General features: G+C 38.8%; 1 protein-coding gene across 4 annotated transcripts; it reads left to right on the top strand.

Annotated features, from left to right (window-relative positions):
* Positions 1–9549: 9549 nt before the first annotated feature.
* LOC143888169 (ubiquitin-related modifier 1 homolog 2-like) lies at positions 9550–20298 on the top strand. 4 transcript variants are annotated; one of them, XM_077392511.1, is made up of 6 exons: positions 9550–9820; positions 10963–11018; positions 11124–11199; positions 11286–11368; positions 11544–11684; positions 18078–19263. In XM_077392511.1, exons 2-5 carry the CDS (start codon positions 10996–10998, stop codon positions 11629–11631), a joined length of 270 nt encoding a protein of 89 aa, XP_077248626.1. In that variant the 5' UTR covers positions 9550–9820; positions 10963–10995; the 3' UTR covers positions 11632–11684; positions 18078–19263. The 4 variants fall into 4 exon arrangements, with proteins under 4 accessions (XP_077248626.1, XP_077248623.1, XP_077248624.1 ...); XM_077392508.1 differs by lacking the exon at positions 18078–19263 and adding an exon at positions 19905–20298 and having other exon boundaries at positions 9552–9820; XM_077392509.1 differs by lacking the exon at positions 18078–19263 and adding an exon at positions 19905–20298 and having other exon boundaries at positions 9552–9820; positions 10950–11018.
* The last annotated feature ends 85 nt before the right edge of the window (positions 20299–20383 follow it).

The following is a 20383-nucleotide window of genomic DNA, read 5'->3' as shown; positions in this document are numbered from 1 at the left end:
GGTCATAGATTAATGATATCGTAATATGTAAGGAGGCGTGGAAAGTCTATGAACCGTGCTTGCCATGATTAGTTAGTAAAAGAGGACCCACTCACTAAACATCAAGACTGAAAAAATATATATACGGGTGTAGACCTGGCAAACAGGTGGCGTCCGCGGGTCGACCCGACCCACCCGCAAATTTGCGGGCACGGGTCTGAGTTTTAATGACCCGTCAAAACTAACTCGCTGGTGACCCAACCCGCAAAAACACGGGTCGGGTCGGGTCAACCCTCGGGCACCCGCAGGTCACTTGGCTTTTTTAATGGTGGTGATTTTGTTATGCTAATCTAGTTAGATGGCTTTTTTTATAATGTAAACGATGGTGATTTTGTCATGCTAATCTATTTTTTAAGGGTTTGATGCCTGAATAGGTTATGGCCGGCACCATAGAATATAAATAGGTTGTGGCTAGCACCATAGGTTGATCCCAACCCTCCGATTTGAATGTTAGAGGGTTGATCACTTTGATCCTAACCCTCTATAGATCGGAGGGTTAGGATCAACCTATTGAAATGATTTTTGGGGCACAACCTATTTAGGCTGTGGGCCATCTAATGGACGGTTTGGATCATCCCATGGTGCCGGCCATACCCCCGTCATCAAAATTCAGTGATAACATTTTTCAAAATAGAGAATTTATATGATGGGTGGCCGTGAAAACACGTGAAGTCCAAAAAAACTAGGTACAACCCACTTTTTTTTATGATCCAAACCGTTCATCTCTTTGGGCACAACGTAAATAGGTTGTGCCCAAAAAATCATTTCCATAGGATGATCCTAACCCTCCGATCTGTAGAAGATTCCATAAATGATTTTTGGAAATCTTCATATTCAGATCAGTTCAGATCAAAGGGCTAGGATCATCCTATGGAAATGATTTTTGGGGTACAACCTATTTACGTTGTGCCCAAACAGATGAACGGTTTGGATCATCAAAAAAAGTGGGCCGTACCTACTTTTTTAGACTTCACGTGTTTTCACGGCCACCCATCATATAAATTCTCTTCAAAATAAACAACTGTTTGAATTTGCAGGTGACCCGCGAGCATCGCTGGGCACCTAAATTCTGACCCGCAAAAATGCAGGTCATCTCCTGACCCGACCTGTGTGACCCGCACCCGCATCACCAGCGGGTTGACCTGGCCCGACCCACCCGTTTGCCAGGTCTATACAGGTGGGTTCCATTTTTACGCACAGCTAATCTGAGCTCGCATCAGACAATGCATCTGACTCATGTTGAAATTCTATATAGTTTCTTTTTGTGAGTTGACAATACGTTATCACCCACGATTTCCTTTGGACGACCATCACAGATGGCATATTTAGGGCAGGCTGTTGAATGAGAGAGCTGACACATAGGCACATATTTTGTCTTATTCATGTAATTCATATGAGGTGGTTGCTGTCATGCCCCGACCCCACTGTGTAGATATTGTCCGGTTCTAGGTCATCTACCCTCTCCGGTTTTGTTTTCTAGCAACACTAACTGTGCCCGACCCACTCCGTAGGGCCCGTCTCTTAGAGATGTTGAAAACGTGTCTAACTTTTCCTCCCTTTCCGATGTGGGATCTCACAAACGAGTCTACACAGATAGATGAAAATATCATCTCCCACATTATTCATTTAATTCATCCGAGGTGGGTGTTCTATAATGCAAAAGTCAGCCAAGAAATGTCTTTCTGCGAAATTGCCTCGCAAATCCCCTAAAAATATTATAAGCATTGGAGGATAACTACACACATTGTGGGTGAACACGATTTAAGTAAAAGTATGGGCTTTATAACTAACTTTTTTTTGAGGCAGAAAGAGAGACATGCAATACAGAGCTTAAATTTATGGGTTTACAGCCAAAATGATCAATGGTAACTGTTACATTACGATCTCAATGATCAACATCAACATTGGGTGGATCCCCATAACACAACCTATATGATAATGTTCCCACATCACATGAACAACCAATCGGTAAGATGTCCACTAAAATCAGCAAATGGCAATGTTTTCGGAGACTGCGAGGGGCTCTCCCACAGGTGCCTATTTCGCACACTCCCAATGAAAAACAATCCGTTGGGATCAATACTGTTGTATAGTTTAGAATTCCTTATTAAAGATCTCTTTTGTAACTCATGTACATTTACACCCATGGGAGACAAATGACGGTAAAATCCATGACTTAATCTCATCTATGTTTTTCCCCTGGGAGTGACATGAGTCGATTTGGCGATGGATCGACCTCCTATGCACTTTATGGGTAAAACATTTGGCATGTCGGATGGGACTCATTAACATTTTGATGCTTTCCCATGAATTCTGGTGATGTATTGAGAATCATCTATCAGTGGATCATAACTCAAAATTAATTGAAATTGATCCTAACACATGGAATACCTCACCAAATTTATTCGCAGCAAAATTTGTCAAAAGTCCTCGCCCTAGTTTGAGATGCGGCGAAACCTTTCAGCTCTAATGTTCAAGTACTAGGAGAAATCTAGTTTGGATACTACAACCAGTCAGCCTCTAACCACGCTGTTAAAAACCAAATTAATCAACAAGAACAAGAGCAATCCACTATGCATTCACCCCCTCGAGGGCTGTCACATTCTCAACTCAACTGGGCACGCCAAATGTTTTACCCTTATAAGTGTGTAGAGTGAAACAACTCATGTCACTCTAAACTTACACTTGTCTCCGGTGTGGCGTGCCTAAACGTACATGTGGTACAAGATAAACAAAAGATTACAGCTAAAGAACTCTTTATTAAAGAAATATTAAAAAAAGGGAAAACTATAAAAGCATTTATCCTGATGGATTATTTGTAGTTGTGAGTGTGAGGGCTTCACAGGGCACCTGTGGGTGAACCCCTTCGTGGTTGCTGAAAAAAATTGCCCCTTTGCCGGTGTTAATGGAGGTCTTTTACAATTAGAGGAAGATGGGGGAGGGGGAAGAGAAAAAGTCTAACGTGGAATGAATTGGAATGACTTGGAAATGGGAATGAATTTGTGAAACAAACAGTTACTACACTCCAAAAGCTTAAGCTGTTGGAGAAGGTGTTATTTAATCTTTTATACTTTTACACTCCCCCTCACGTGTGGCCCCTCTTTTTAGGGTTGGCCTACACATGGCACATGTGGCCCCTCTTTTTGGGTTTGGCCATTGCATGTGGATTTTGCTATCAAGGATGTTTGAACCCAGGCATTTGCTCAATACCATGTGAAACAACCCGTTACTCCAAAAGCTTAAGCTGGTGGAGAACGTGTTATTTAATCTTTTATACTTTAACAGAATTGGCATGAGTAGGAAGGAATCAATGTAAGGGGGAAAGGCCTTAAAAGGCATACGAGATAATTAGCTCTATGTAAAATTAGTTAAGGTGATAAGGTTTTCATGGACTGGACTACATGGGCTCTCTAGTAGGATTATTTCTAGGTGATGGACATAAGAATGGGCCCGAATGTGAAATGGGCTATGGTGGGCAACAAATCACATTAAGGAGGCACATAAACTTTCAAATTGTTGTCTACTAATGTTTATTCCAACTGGACAAAGGTACAGGGACTTCAGAAGAGTCACAGACCATTCAGCACATACCTAGTCAACAATATGATGATTTGTAATGCATTGCACGTCTTCATTTCTCAGTATTCCATGTTGTTTGTAAAGACACATTCAGATACTGAGGTTCACAGCTCACACTTCACACCCATGCATCTCTTGCTTTCTTTGTTTCGGAATTTGTGAGTTCCTTTTCTGACGCCAAGATATCATCATTGACTATCTTGCATAGTTCCACACCTTTGCAAGGAGTTCTCAATTTCATTCTTCTTCCATATCCATGCACATTGATCATAGTCACATGGTTCCATGAAGGCTTTGAATCACCACAATAGAACCCTCTTTTAGTCAATTTGGAAGAAATGATGCAATGCCTGACATTTTAAGGAGACAACATAGCATCTAAGTCTAAATTAGAAGGAATAACACAAATTTTAAAAAAGGGATTTACTAGGGAATTTTGCAGGGGCATTTCACCAGCTGACTGTTGCATGAGGGAACAGCTCAGGTGAATTAAATGAATAAGACAAAATCTGCTTAAAAGCGAGCTGTGTGGCCTCATGCAACAGCTAGTCAGCCGTGAAATGCCTTTCTGAGAAATTCCCTGGCAAATCCCTAAATCAAGATAATGAGTAGAATGTTTTTAGGCATTAAAAGAATCTATTAACACAGAACCAGTAACACAACAATATGCAGCCAAATGTGCCTCCAGTTTATTTTTCGTTTATGCAGGTTACAAGTCACAACAAATATCCTAGATTCTGCAACCAGGAAGTATCCAAAGCGTTGGGGAAGAAACCATGGAAACCATGTCTTGCGCTGTACATGGATTTCCCATACCCATATAAGCAAAATGCACATGATAGCTAAAAAAAAGACAAAATTTTTCTTATACTATGTTTTACTACAATATTGAGCTGCTTGTTCCAGTAAACGATACACGGGCAGAAAGAGCATCCATTGAATTCAACTCAACTCAACTAAGCCTTTGTCCCAAACTAGTTGGGGTCGCCTAAAGTATCCTTTAGAAAAATTTTATGAAGAAGGTGAAAGGATCTATCCGGCTCAAATTGACTAAGTCTAATCCTGGCACTAGTTGGGTTCGTCTACATGGATCATTTTCTTCCATTCTCTCCTATCCAAGGTCATGTTTTCTGTTATGTTCTTAGCCCTCAAGTCTTTCCCCTTTGTCTCTACACAAGTTATTTTTTATCTTCCCCTACCTCTTTTTACTCCATCAACTTGGCATGAGTCACTTCTTCTCACAGGAGCATCCAAAGGCCTACGTTGGATATACCCAAACCACCTTAAGCGGTGCTCTCTCATCTTCTCCTCAATTGGAGCCACCCCCACCTTTTTACGGATGTCTTCATTTTTAATATAATCTAACCTTGTGTGGCCACACATCCATCTAGGCATTCACATCTCTGCTACACTCATCTTATGCACATGCTGCTTCTTGGTCCAAAATTCTGACCCATACAGCATTGTTGGCCTCATGGCTTTCTTATAAAACTTTCCCTTCAACTTGGTAGGTATTTTACGGTCGCACAGAACTCCTGAAGCATACTTACACATCAACCAACCTGCTCTTATTCTGTGGTTAACATCCTCTTCAATTTCTCATTCCTTACGGGCAGAAAGAGCATCCATAGAAAACAACCAAGTATATGGGTAAGGAAAAGAACAACTAAAAATGGTGAGAGATTCCATGGAATGCACGTACTCCCTATTCTTTCTGGTAGGAGAAAGTTGGGGTCGACTCGGAAAAGTTAAATTCGACTCCATTAAAACCTCAATTTTTGCTGGGTTGACCCTATTGGTGGGAATACTATATAGTATGGTTTAGTAGAGTTGCTTCAAGGCGTGTTATTGCTTTCCTTAAGACAAATTTCGCCCCCACCAGTTGTGTGCAAAGGGGACCCGTGAATTGCCTCAAAGATACAATGAAGCCTTGTAGGAAGATCCTACAAATGTTTGATAACGCTTTAATTGCACAAGCGGAATCAAACCCAAAACGTCATTTAAGAACTTCAAGCCTTAGAGAAATCTCTAAATACTATTTCTGCAGAGTAACAATATTTAGAACACTGCTTGTAAGAAATTCAAGTCAGAAAATCAAGCAGGTAGGGGACTTAGAGAGAAAGAAAGATACAGCAAATAACTATCATAGAAAGGACAAATTTTCTGCTATTTTTATAGAGCTTTTGATGTCTTTTCATTGTGAAAAGCATCCCCTCAAGGCAACCATTAGATTGGTTTGAATAATGGTCTTTTGATCGCAACTCTTCACGATACAATCGGTTTGGATCATCCACAAAGTGTCCCTTACGTTTTAAATCATCCATGGCTGTTGGGAAGCAAAAAGACACGAAGAGTTCTGAATTTGGAAGTTAAAGTTCTGTCAAAATTTGTGCCAAGAGATAGATTTTCGCAGTCACGGTCGACCAAGATAGGGTCGGTCGACCACCTTTAAGCATTCAGAACTTTTTGATTTTTCTGATCTAATGAACTGTAGTTGACCGAGCTACCGCGGTCGACCGAACTCTAACGGTCGACCGGCCTTGTAAATCTTTTCTATTTCAACATAACAAAATCTTTTTTTCAAAATTGTAATTTGACCAAGAGCATTTTGAAAATCTCTAATAGACCCAAACTTTTTCCAAGACAATCCCAACTTTTCTTTCTCATTCCACTTTTTTATTATTTTTTCTGGTATTGATTCTTCTTTTTCCTACTACATTTTTTTTTGTTTTTCCAAATTTCGAATGCTTTTCATTATTTCCAACGTCCATCATACTTCTTTTTCCTTCTCCCCCCTCTTTTTTTCTCCTTCATATTTTTTTTTTCGAGTTGCATGGATCACTAGTGGTGAGTCCAATAAAACAGAAAAAAATTTAGAAAATAACAAGAGGGCAACATAATCTTTTGGACTGTACTCAACTCAACTCAACAAAGCCTTTTTCCCAAACTAGTTGGGGTCGGCTAAATGAATCATTTAGAAAAATTTCATGAAAAAGGTGAAAGGAATCTACCTGACTCTAATCCTAGCTCTAGTTGGGTTCATCTACGTGGAACATTTTCTTCCATTCTATCATATCCAAGGTCATGTTCTCTGTTATGTACCTAGCTATCAGGTCCTTCCTCACTGTTTCTACCCAAGTTGTTTTCGGTCTGTCCCTACCTCTTTTTACTCCATCAACTTGGCACAAGTCACTTCTTCTCACTGGAGCATCCAAAGGCCTACGTTGAATATGTCCAAACCATCTTAAGCGGTGCTCTCTCATCTTCTTCTCAATTGGTGCCACCGGTGCCACCCCCACCTTTTTACGAATGTCTTCATTTTTAATTCTATCTAACCTTGTGTGGCCGCACATTTATTTAAGCATTCGCATCTCCACTACACTTATCTTATGCACATGCTGCTTCTTGGTGGCCCAACATTCTGAGCTGCACAACATGGTTGGCTTCACAGCTGCCTTATAGAACTTTCCCTTCAACTTGGTAGGGATTTTGCGGTCGCACAGAACTCCTGAGGCAAGCTTCCACTTCAACCAACCTGCTCTTATTTTATGGTTAACATCATCTTCAATCTCTCATTCCTTATGTAGAATTGAACCAAGATAGCGAAAAATATCCCTCTTAGGTACCTCCTGTCCAGTCATTTACTACATCCTCGTCCCGCCTCCTTACATTACTAAAGTTGCACTCCATGTACTTTGTCTTAGTCTCACTCCATCTAAAACCTTTGGATTCTAAAGTAGTTCTCCATGACTCTAACTTAGCATTTACTTTTGCTTCGGTTTCATCGATTAAAATCTTTTGGACAGTACTGAGCTAAAAATCAAATCATCTCAGATATAAAACGCAATATTTTGGTAAATTTATCTGCCCCTTTTATATACTTGGGACAGCTGGCTCCAACCTATCTATGACTGTAGAGGGGCTTATGTACTTCTCATGGGAAGGATTAACGGGCATGATTGCCACGTACACTGGAGCTTGCTATCAAAGATAAGGGGCGAAGTCATCATTTCCTTCTCTAAAATTTAGGAATTGCCAGCCAATTTCACGGAAAGCCATTTTGGAGCTGGCTGTCAAAGATAAGGGGCAAAGTCATCATTTCCTTCTCTAAAATTTAGGACTTGCTAGCCAATTTCACGGAAAGCCATTTTGCGGCTGGCTTTTGCATGGCCGAACAGCCGAACATGTTAGCTTCTTGGCAGATTTTGTCTTATGCATTTAATGCATCTGATGTGACTGTTCTCACATGGAAAAAGCCATCCTCGAAATGGCTTTCCATGAAATTGCCTAGCAGGCGAAACAATTACCAATGGGGAACAAAATTAGGCGGAATTATCAACAGGACCCATGCTTTTCAGAAATTATCAACGAGGGACAAAAGAGGTCTTGTCAGTAAAAGCTAGACAAAAATGCCCTTTGGCATTTACAACATGTTTTCATCTTGTTTTTTCCTTCTTCCCTCTTCTTTTACTTTTCCATTTTCACTTTTTGATTTTTTTACCATACTAGTCACCTTCGTCCTTGTTCAGCCACCATTGTTGCTGGCAAATCTTGAAAACTTGAATGTTGAGTTCTTACCATATATCTCTCTATATCTAGGTTTTGTTTTTCTTTTTTTAGGGTTTTGCACTATTTTTCATTCATCTATTTCTGATTAATCTTGTTTAGGGTTTAAGCGGTTTGTATTTTTTGGGTGTGTTCTAGAGATAATGCATGGATGGCTTCACTCACTTTTTGGAAGACAATCGGTTGCATAAGAAAAAATTGATGTAATACATGAGTGGATGGCTACACATTTTTTGATATACTTAATTTTTTTTTGTAATACACAAATTGGGATGTAATACATGAAGCACATTTAATGAAAACAGCATCAATTTCTTTTGTTATTTCTATCATGAGCAGAATTGTAATGCCACTAGAAGAGTTGCTATAGGCAGGGGGTTTTGTAGCAGAAGGGCTTTATCAACTCTCTGGAAGGGGGTTAGCAACTCTCAAAAGTAGGGTTACCAATTTCCGAATGGGATTATCAAGTGCCTGAAAATTGGCCGAGGGTATTGGAATTTTGGAAGGGGGTTTTCGAGTCTGTGGGATTGGCGTTATCTAGTATAAAAAATGGGGTTACCAATTTCCAAATGGGGTTATCAAGTTCATGAAAATTGGCCGAGGGTACTAGAGTTTTGGAAGGGGTTTTCAAGTCTTTGGGATTGGGGTTATCTAGCATAAAAAATGGGGTTACTAATTTCCGAATGAGCTTATCAAGTCCCTGAAAATTGGCCGAGAGTACTAGAGTTTTGGAAGGGGGTTTTCAAGTATTTGGGATTAGGGTTATCTAGTAACAAAATGGGGTTACAAATTTACGAATAGGCTCATCAAGTCCCTTAAAATTGGCCGAGGGTACTGGAGTTTTGGAAGGGGATTTTCAAGTCTCTGGGATTTGGGTTATCCAGTATCAAAATGGGGTTACCAAATTCCGAATGAGCTTATCAAGTCCCTTATGAACACATTTTTAGTTTATGTTTTTTTCACTCGTTCATTTTCACCGTTTTTTTCTTTATACCCTACGATTCATCTTCCTCATCCTCCATTGAAAGGGAGAAGGAGAAATGCAAAACTCTAAAACAAATGAAAAACAAAACCTAGATATAGAGAGATAGATGGGAATGAACTCACGTTTCAAGTTTTCGAGCTTTCTCGCCTCTAATGGTGGCTAAATGATGAAAAAGATAATTGGTAGGGTTAAAAAAGCAAAGTTGAAAATGGAAAAGTTAAAAAAAAGAGGTAAAGAAGAGAGAAGAGGGGAAAGTGGAAAAGCAAATCGTGACTCGTCCAGTTTTTTTTTACTGACAAGACATTTTTTGTCCTTCGTTGATAATTGTTCCAAAATTAATGAGGTCGGTGCTCCAAAATTAATGAGGTCGGTGCGCTCAACTGACAAAAACCGTCCGTTTTTGGAACGAATCGGGAACATTCCAGGTCCAGTTTTAAAACCATTGATCTAAATCTAATGCGCCCCCTTTCTCCTACCTCTCGTCTGAGAAATGCCCAGAGAAAAATATAAATAAATAGAAATAAAAAAGAGGAAACAAGAGGTATACAAGAAAGAGAAGCAATAGCTTTGGTACCATATAACGGTCTAACAACAGCTAGGGTTTCAGATTTCATCCCAAGCATCAGAAATGCAGCTTGCTGTTGAATTCGGGTAACCTTTTCCACTTTTTTTGTTTTCTTGTTTTGGTTTGCGCTAATCTTCTCTCAAGTTGTTGAAACATTCATTTTAAATTGAAGACATTGAATCGCATGTGTACTCCTCACCTTAAATTCGCCTTATTTCCCTATTTTATATGCTAATACATAGGGTTTACATGGTGATTGCCTGTTGTTTTGCAATTAAATTTCACAACTGTTGGAATGTTTTCATTGAATCATACGACTGTGTACGATTGATTGATATTATGGCATCACTGTTAAGAGTATGATTCCATATCTTCCCTAGCATCAATTTGTAGTTAGAATCATGTTTATATCAACACCGTATAAAATTCTTCTAGTTTTTTTTTTTACATCCACTTGGTTAGTATCCTTGGTTACATATCTAGCTTGACTCTAGAAGCACTACATCAGTCTATATATATTTAAAAAATCTTCTGTTCCTGAAAATAGCGTGTGTGTTTCCTGAAGAACATTGACTTAATTCTCACAACTTTGAATCTACATCTTCAGAAACCCATCAAGCTAGCATATTGGTGTATATGCTTAGAATCCTCTACATGTCAAATCCATGTGAATGTTGGAGGATAGATGAAAGGAGATCATTGATAATGCGGATGAGTTAATGATCGACTCCTTACCCTTTAAACTCCTTTTTTCACTACTGATAACAAAGTTAAATTATGAATTAATCCAAATAAATGAAAATTATAATGCCAAAACTCCTAAGTACATGCACCATATATGCTTTTTTTAATGGCAATGCACCATATATGTTATTCAACCAATTTCATCTCAAGTTTTGGTTCTTGAGGGCAAACAATTTTCTCCTTGTTCGTGTGTTGTGCACCCTCGATTTGATTTTGAAATTCTAGCTATGGTTGTAATCCCTCAAGAGAAAGCAGAGGCATCGCGTATGATTGATGCTCGAAGTCAAGCAATTGCTAGTGCCTTGAAATGGCGAATGATGTTGGGATGACGAGGATCTACTGTTATTGTTTATTGGTGGCTTGTGCTTAATCTGTTTGGTCTAGGAAGTAGGCTCACTAGTTTGTCGGTGCCTATATGTTGGGTAGCATGCAATAACATGCGTGGGGTGAATACCTAAATGGTAGTGATAGTCTTTCTGTGCAGATGGAACTTGGGTTTAGTCATTGAGTTATACTCATGATGTCAAGTGTACTTCCAGGGTATGTTGTTCTTTGTTTTCTACAGTGTTCCTGCTAAGTTCATTTTATTACTTTGCTTGTGTCTCCTTAGTTTAGAAATTTTTACTTTTATAACATCTAATGCAGTGGTGGCCTTGAGCTTCTTTGTCAATCAGTGAAAATTAATCATGTTGATGTTGATGTGAAAGACGGAGAAAAGAAGGCAAGTGCTGTAACTGAAAGATGCATAATATATGGAATCCTTTTTTGTCTATTTAAATAATCTATGCCCTATTTTATTCATCCTAGTTACCAATGAGAGACTTGCTTACCTGGGTCCGTACCAATTTAATCACGGAGAGGCCTGAAATGTTTATGAAAGGAGATACTGTGTATGTACCAATTACCGAGCTACTATTTTTTCTTAGAATTTAATCAAAATTTTGAAGGGACAACTAATTAAATCCAAAAAGCCTTGTTCACTTTCATCATCATGCTATGCCTATCTTTTCTATTTTTTCGAGTATTCTGGCAGGAGTGAACTAATTTATTTGGTTCAACATGCAGGAGACCTGGTATTAGAGTCCTTATAAATGAATCTGATTGGGAATTAGAAGGTCAACTTGATGCAACTGTAGTAGCGAAGATGTCGTAGTTTTTATCTGAACCTTGCATGGTGGTTGAGGTTTCAGGAGTAGTATCCTATAGGTAAGAAATTTACATTCAGGCATCGAAGTCAATATTATGAGTTTTGCATGCTAGCAAGTAATGGATCTGAACATTTAGGAATAGGAGAGAGAATATGATTGACCCTCTTTTATTCTGACTCTGTTTCCCATTTTTTTTTAACCTGATATAAATTTCGATATATGCTGATTCTTTACCGTTTCTGTTCATAATATGGGGTTTGATAATTGGGGTAAGTCGGGCTCTTCATGAGTATCGGATGTTTATCAATGAATAATGATGGACTTGGGGCGGAAAATACATTTGATACCCTCTAATAGAGTTGCCTGCTTCGATTATAATGCAAAATAAATGATGGAAAATACATTTGATGCCCTCTAACATGGTATGTACCTCGACAACCGGATGTCTATATGAAGAGCGAAAAGTTAGATAGCCTGGATTTCATAGAAGTAGAATGTGACACTAATCTAGATTATGAGGCCTGGCTTGCCAAAGACCAATCGATTATTGCATGGATCAGTTCCACACTTGCTCTTGAGGTTCTCTTGCAAGTTCTTGATATTTCCACTGCCCGAGAACTTTGGAAGACTCTCTTAGACACATATTCATAACAATTCGAAGCTCAGATTCATCTTCAGGCTGAAGTTCAAAAGTGCAGGAAAGGTAATGTGTCTACCCATTATTTTCTCCTAAAAATGAACAATATCTTCTTCTTCTTTTTTTTTGTGTCCCTCTTCCAATCACTCAGTGAATGTGATAATATTCACTATGCCTTGGTGAAGTGGGAAATGAATATTTGCCCTTCTTCTCACTCGAGAAACGTTTCCTACCTTTTATGAATTGAGGCTTCTCCTCCTCCAATATGATGAGCTTATGATGGCATCCTCCAGCAATGCAAAGGCCCAGGCTGATGCAGAACCAAAAGGGAAGACAACTATATATTGTAGTTTAACACCAGCAGGGAATTCTAGTGATGATACCAAATTGATATATTGCACTGAGAGAAAGGGGTATCTTTAGATATTAGGCACAGATTTAGGTGAACTAGGATAGGGAAATATGTAAGGATTAAGGAAGCAGGCTTACGTAGGCTTAGGAATAGAAACTGTTGTGACAGTATTAATAAGGCTAACATATCTGACAGATCTGAGAAAAGTTGATAAAAAGTAACACATCTGGCTAACATAAGTAAGGGGAGTGACTTTAGTTTAAGGGTTGGTTTGGAAATAGGTTAGTTCACTTTTCAGAAAGTTGGTATGGGTCCTAGGAATATGCCACATGCCTATTATGATGGAACTTTTGCAGGGTAAAGGTGGCAGTTACAGGTCTTTAGAATGTAAATCTTACCACAGTTAATGGGAAAGGTTGATCCTGGTTGTGGGTAGAGCCGTAGAGGGAATAATAAGGTTTAGTAGAATGCAAGGGATCGGACTTACAATTTAATGGTTGTAGTCCTAAAGAGTGTACTGTAAAGTCATGGTTGTTGGGGGTTCCACGTGAAAGCAAAGATTCCACATTGGAAAAGTGCTTGGATGTAGATGGGCTTATAAGGGAATGGGCACCCTCTCCTTAACAGCTAGCTTTTGAGGGTGAGTTCTACCCGGGTCCCAACAAGTGGTATCGAAGCCGGGGCATGGTAACCCCGGTATGCCCTCGAGGATGGCGAAATTCCCTCGGGGAAGATCTTGGTAACCCCGGTGTGCCTCCGAGGATGGTGAAATTCTCTCAGAGAAGATCTCGTAGTTCCCACGTTGCCTTCGCTTGGAGGGGAGAGATTGTCCACGTCGATTCTCCGTGGAAGGGGAGATTGTTGGGGGTTCCACGCAAAAGCAAAGATCCCACATCGGCAAAGTGAAATGATGGGGATGGGCTTATAAGGGAATGGGCACACTCCTTTAACGACTAGCTTTTAAGGGTATGAGACTGGTTTCTTTAGGTAGAAAAATCTTAGATCTAGGTTGGTAATGGAACAAGAACTAGAAATTAATAGAAAAGGAAAGAATAAAGAAAATACTAACTTGAAATAGAGAAGAGAAGGAACAACCTGGAATCAATCCAGGGCTTCCTAGGCATCACACCTAGGGCGGAGCGTTACACTCCAAGCAAAGGCACCATACCCAATCAAACAAGTAGTCTTCATTCATATTCCATATCCATAAAGGGCCATAGCCCTTACATATTTATAGACAAGAAAATCCTACAAAATTGTTGGTAGACGCTAGTAGAAGTCTACTTCTAGTTTAATTTTAATGGATAAAACCCTCTCATATGTTGCCACTTAGATAAGGATAAACTTGGACCGACTTATGGAGTGAATTGGACTAAAATGTGGACTCTTATTAGACTAGACGTGAACTTATTTTGATGAGGGCACTCCTCACTTTATTAAAAGTACGGTGTGGCCACCATCCAAACCATCCATTAGATGGGCCACAACTTAAATAGGTTGTGCCCCAAAAATCATTTCCATAGGTTGATCGTAACCCTCTATCAACATGGGCTCTAATCTTTAGTTGTGTTAGATGCACTATAGTCGTTCCGGTCGGAATTATGTCGGAATCCGGAATTCCGGACGAAATAGGCGGAATGCCATGTTTCGTCCGGAATTCCCCATTTCTTGTGTTTCTTCATCTTCTCTTCTTTCCTCTTCTTGGGTCTCCTTTTTTCTTCTTTCTTCTTAGTATTTACATGTAAAGTAAATGTCTTTACTATTTTTATTGTCCATTTACTTAAGATTTACATGTAAATAAGAGATCATTCGGATGTATTAAAAATAGTTTTAAGACCCAAATCTAAAAGGATAAAAAGTCAATTTTCTAGTTCTACTACAAAATTCAAAAAAATGGTCGGGTCAAAATCTTGACTTACATAACTTCCAAACAATAGGGTATTTTTCTAATTTTTAAAATTCATGAATTCAATAATGTCCAAAGTCCAAACATTATTAAACCCCAAAAGTCTGGTAAAAAAAAAATCCCATAATTTGGTCTCTAAAAAATTTTCATCTTGTCAGGCACTAGGCAACACACTTAAGATTTTCCTTTAAGTAAATGTTGGATCTTTTACATATTTTGTTCATTTAATTGTTTCTTATATTTTTCTAACCATTTCTTTTTGTTCATACTTTTAACTATTAAAAAAATATTTCCCTCATCGTAGCGAAACGAAAAGTTTCAAACGAAACCCCGAACGAAACGGACGAAACACCGAAACGCTCCATTCCGGTCGCATAAACGAAACGGCGTATGAAACAAAAATTATAACTTAGGTTGTCGGTGTATGTTTGTGTTACAGAGCCACATAATGGTGTGTGGGATAGCGTGCTGATCTTTGTCGTCATTGTTCCTTTGTTGTTTTTCGTTGTCGTTGGTGGTATTTTCATCCTCGTTGCTGATGGTGGTTGTTTGTTGCTTGTTGTTGGTGTCCTCATGACTACTCCGACTTCCACTGCCTCTTCCAGTTCTTCATCGGTGGAGGTTCCTTTGGCTCAGATGACCTCCATCAAGCTTTATGGGTCGAATTACCCACCTTGGCGTATGGCCTTTGAGACATATCTGCTTGCGCGTGGTAAAGTTGACTTTATAGAGCGTGATCCTTCCCTTTTTGATGCAAATCATAGGCTAAGTGGCGCCAGGATGATGCTATGATCCGGACTCTCTTATAGAATAGTATGGAGACAAAAGTGGCTGGATCGATGATGTACCTTAAGTCCTCTAAGGACATATGGCAGCAGACTGAGACTCTGTATTCTTGTGTTAACAATCTCACTCGTATTTATGATATCTTGAGTGGCTGAGTCTCCAATGTGGGAACAAGTTGGTGTCGGACTTCTACTGTTAGTATGTCGTCCTGTGTGAGCAGCTTGACTTATATATGCCCTTCACTGCGGATCCTGACGTTCTTTCTAAGCGTTAGGCGGATTTACAGATTGTTAAGTTTCTTGATGCCTTGGGCACTGATTTTCTGGCGATTCGGCAACATATTGTTGGCTTAGAGTCCCTTCCCTCTCTTGGTATTCTCTTGGGTCTAGTGACCCTGCTGTTGATGGTTCTGGTCTTGCTGCTTATGTTGAGCGTGATTGTAGTGGTCGTGCCAGTGGCTAGTTTGGCCGTGGTCGAGGCCGTGGAGGTGGTCGTGATTCAGGGGGAGGTCATGGCCCTGGTGGACGGGGCCTCGCTATTGCACTCATTGTCATCTGAAGGGCATTACTATTGCTTACTGTTATGATTTACATCTAGAGCCTCGTGCATCTCGTTCAGCTCACCATGCTTCTGCCAGTATTCGTGAGGCGTCCGCCCATCTCCTTCTGCTCTTTGTACCGCATGATGATTCTTTGCTTATATCCTACGCCGAGTATGATGAGATCTTACGCCTACGAGACAAAGTGATAGGGACATCAACAACGGGCTTGAATTCAAAGTTTACAAGCGCAGACGTGGACGAGAATGATGGCGTAGACTCTAGCATGGGCCACGGACATTGTCGTCTTTTTTTATATATTTACTTTATATTTTCGTCATTTTATTTGTAGCCTACTTTTTAGGCATCAAATCTCACCCATTTGGTGTGTTTTTTGTATTATTAGAAAGGTTTTTCAATTACCTATCTAATGGGCTCAAGATCACATGATTTGGATGTGATTTAAGCAAGTTATGAGTGTTTTTAGGAAGGGGTATATGTCAATTACGGGATTACTATTTTTGGTAAATTTTTATCTTTATTTAGCTTTGCTTTAGATTAGATGAATGGTTGAGATTAGTTCGTAACTTTAGGTTATCTTTTAGGGTTTCTTTTTCTTATAAATACATCTTATGAAAGCAATGTAAGGGACTTTGAATATTGAATAGAATTGAGATTTTTTTGTGAGAACTATTGTGGCTTGGACTTCTTCTTCTCTTCTCCTCTTGGTAGTTTGGAACTATCTTCTCTCATCTCCTCTATTATCTTCTATTTCTTCAATCAAATCAACACAATGAAGGTTAGTAAATCAAATTTTCTTTTTTTACTTTATTCTTGAACCCTAAAATACAAAAACCCAAAATCCATAGATCTCTCTCATTCTTTAAGATCTCGTTTCTCATTCTTCAAGATCTCGTTTCGAGACTTTGAAGGATTGTTTTTATGATTAAAACTCAGCCTAAACACCCAATAACCCTAACTTTAAACCCCTTTTGCAGCCAATTGAAAATTCACACCCTTTTCAAGCCCGAAAACCCTTTTTGAACATCCCTAGCCTAAACCTACCATCAAATCAGAGCCTAAACCCTAGATTAACTTTTCTTTTACCTTCTAAACCTTAACCTAAAATTTGGACAGCAGTATTAAACCAAAATCTCAGATCTTCCAAATTACCAAAATACCCCTATAACTCAAAACTGGACCATTTTGAGCCTTTTACTGCTGGTGGACATTTTTTTTTGTTTTTCTTCATTGGATATTATTATTTTCATGCTTTTGTGACATCTATTTAATTGGTACTTGCATTAGCTTTTTAGTTCTTTTAATTGGTTGCATGCATAGGCCTAGTTTTGGACTAATCTTTCTATTATCAATTCATCTTTCGAATCCTTATCGTTTTGATTGATTTGTATAAGGTTTAGTTCATGCTTAATTACGATCTTTATAATTATTTATGCTATTTAAGTCTCATTATTGCTGCTGCCCATAGATTAATTAGGCGTTAATTTAGCCCTAGGTAAGTTGTTAAGTGTTCTTTTAATTTTCCGCATAAGCCCTAAATTGTCTTAAAGTCTTAATCCCATTAGGAGTGTAGGATTTTCCCTATTCTAGGTATTGTCCTGCATCACAAAGGCAAGCAACCCACTACAGCATTTGACCAGCAAGGTAGCCCCCTTGTTTTTGTTTCCTCGATAAAAAGCTCTAAAAAAATCACTTTACTCACTTTACTAACGATGGGATCCTAATCTTGAGATGAATTAGATTCCTTGGTTTGCTTGTCGAGATGCCAACATGCTAATTTCTACATGACCACATGGTTGCATTTATGTACTCTTTAAGGCAAGAGGTCAGACAATTAAATTCTTGAGCAGATGTGTCTCTGTTCACTATATTAGAAGCCTCATTTTACACGTAGCAAGGGTACCTTGGAATACATCAGAATTTAATTGTAATGGGAGCAGTCTAATTGAAAGCCCTTTCAGTAAACACAATTTCATAATTTAGTGATTACTTACAATCCCATGGTTCCCCATTAGCTACCATTTGATTTATAGTTTGTGCCTTGACGTTCACCACAGAGCACCTACCTGGCAATGCACTTTCCCTACATCAAAGGAGACATTCTCTCCTGAGGTTCAACTTTTTTTTTGAAATGTCCTGAGGTTCAACTTTATTCTGTTCGCATTATCATTTCCCTTGTTACTACTTTGAACTGGCATCTCTTTCAACTAGGGTGGCCCAGTGCACGAGGCTCCCGCCATTGCGGGGTCTGGGGAGGCATGGATCAATCACTGGATTTGTTGCTCGGGAGGAGCTTGATTAAAGTATGCAAGTTGAAGAGGGCAGTCTATGGCCTATGTCTGTCTCCAGATGCTTGGTTTGACAAGTTCAACAAAGTTGTAGTTGCTTACGGGATGAAAAGATATGAAATTGATCACTCTATGTTTTGTTGAAAGAGTGATTCCATAATTATTGTGTTAGTGATATATGTGTCCTAAAGGGAGATGATATTGTGTTGATTCAAAATTTGAAGTAATTCACATTTCAGACAAAAAGTTGGGACCTCTGTATTACTTCTTGGGCATTGGAATAGCAAAATCAAAATAGGGCATCAATTTATCGAAGAGGAAATATGTGGTTGACATACTTGAAGAAACAGAGCTACTTTGCACTAAACCAATTTTTACACATCTATGTACATTGATGATAAATCGGGGAGGGATGTTGAGAGTTATATGAAGATTTAGGAAGATATCTTAAATTAGTAGGTAAGTTAATTAACTTGACTATTACACGACCAAATGTCACCTTTGCCGTGAGTGTAATTAGTCAATTTATGAAATCTCCTCTAATACCACACCAAGGTGCTATTATTCATATCTTTGATCTCTAAATTAAAATCCTGGCCAAGGAATTTTGTACCAGTAAAATGGTCATATAGAGGTGGAAGCATACATATTTGCTGATTGGGCAGGTTCTCCTTTAGATGGAAGATCTAGTATAGGCTATTATGCATTTGTTGGAGGAAATCTTGTTACATGAAAGAGGAAGAAACAGAATTTAGCAACACGGTCAAGTACAGAAGCCGAGTATATAGATATGAGCCATACTACTTATGAGCTGGTTTAGCTACTTTCCTTTGTGGAAGAGTTGGGTTTTCAAGTTAAAGTCTCCATTGAAGTCATACCGTGGCAATCAAGCAGGTACAGATATTGCAAATAATCCTGTTTTTCATGAGCAGACCAAGCATATCGAGATGGACTCATTTTCTCCGAGACAGTGATGAAAAAGGAAGTGGCAACCCTCATTTTTCCATTCCCAAAATCAGGTGGCAGACATTGTTACTAAGGCTGTATGTTTTAATATATTGGATTTTATTTGTTCCAGGATGGACATTCATGATGTTTATGCTCCAGCTTGAGGAGAGAGAGAGGGGGTGGGGGTGGGGGTGGGGGGTGGGGTGGTTCATAGTCTCTTATATGTAAATGTTTGGGGATTTTGTAAAAAGCCCACCCTGAGTTAATATATTAGGAGATTGTGAGAACCCACACAGTTTTCTCCTCTCCATCTCATGCTGTAACTCAAAAGGTCGATCAAGATACAGATTTGTTAATGCAAAACCATCATTTAATCCTTACTATATATGCCTAGTATCATTTCATCCCTTAATTTTAACCAAAACGTTTCCAAATTTATGTAAATTTCTCTGTATTAGCTTCCAAACCTTGCCTAAACTCATAATCTTAAGTGGCTAGTATAATGAAAAGGCACCACTTCTTGTCTCAGAAACTTCCCAAATTGAAAAGATTTCAAATCTTGCTCCTTGGAAAATATTGTTCATTTTTTTCGTTGTTAGGGCTCACCAGAACCTACTTAAACATAACTTGAAAAGTAGATAAAAAACAGCAATTTTTCTAATTCTTGTGGAGAATGAAGCCCTATTGGGCGTTAAATTTTTTACAACCATCTCAAATGCCTTTATTTTGTTAGTTCAATTTTCTCTGTCCCTTTTCTTTTCTTATCATTATCTCTTCTTTTATTTTTTGTGTTCTGATGCAGAAGTAATCTTCTACACGTCAAAGAAATCAAGGATGAAGAATAAAGATTGAATCATGGAGAACATTGGGATGATTTGTGTATGCAATCCCAAAATCTGGTCTAACATCATATTATTGCATGTTGATGCATATGAGTTGAAACTTGACAGGAGGATCATGATCGATCAATCACCTAGTCAGTTACTTAAAGTTTCATTGTCTTTGCATTCCAATGGCTTCTGTGGGGTTGAAGAAGATTTGTTTGTTATTGCAATATGGGTATATTAGTCATTTTCCTCTAAATCACTTGTGGGGATATATTTTAGATATTGTAATTTCTTTAAGTTGGTCGACCGGGAGCCTTTTTTTTTCAGCCGGTGGGGTGTTTGTGTGCGTGAATCAAGAGATTTTCTTCATGGGAGGGACTTGTATGCTATTGTTTTCTTCTTTTCATAGGGCCTTGTTGTTTACCCTATTTTCCTTCTACAATTTGATCTACTT

This window comes from Tasmannia lanceolata, unplaced genomic scaffold (genome assembly GCF_043159265.1).
Source record: "Tasmannia lanceolata isolate RefF3 unplaced genomic scaffold, GAP_Taslan_0.1 ptg000012l, whole genome shotgun sequence".
Classification (NCBI taxonomy): Eukaryota; Viridiplantae; Streptophyta; class Magnoliopsida; order Canellales; family Winteraceae; genus Tasmannia; species Tasmannia lanceolata.
Note: the sequence above shows the minus strand (reverse complement) of the source record. Positions and strands in the feature narration are given on the sequence as shown.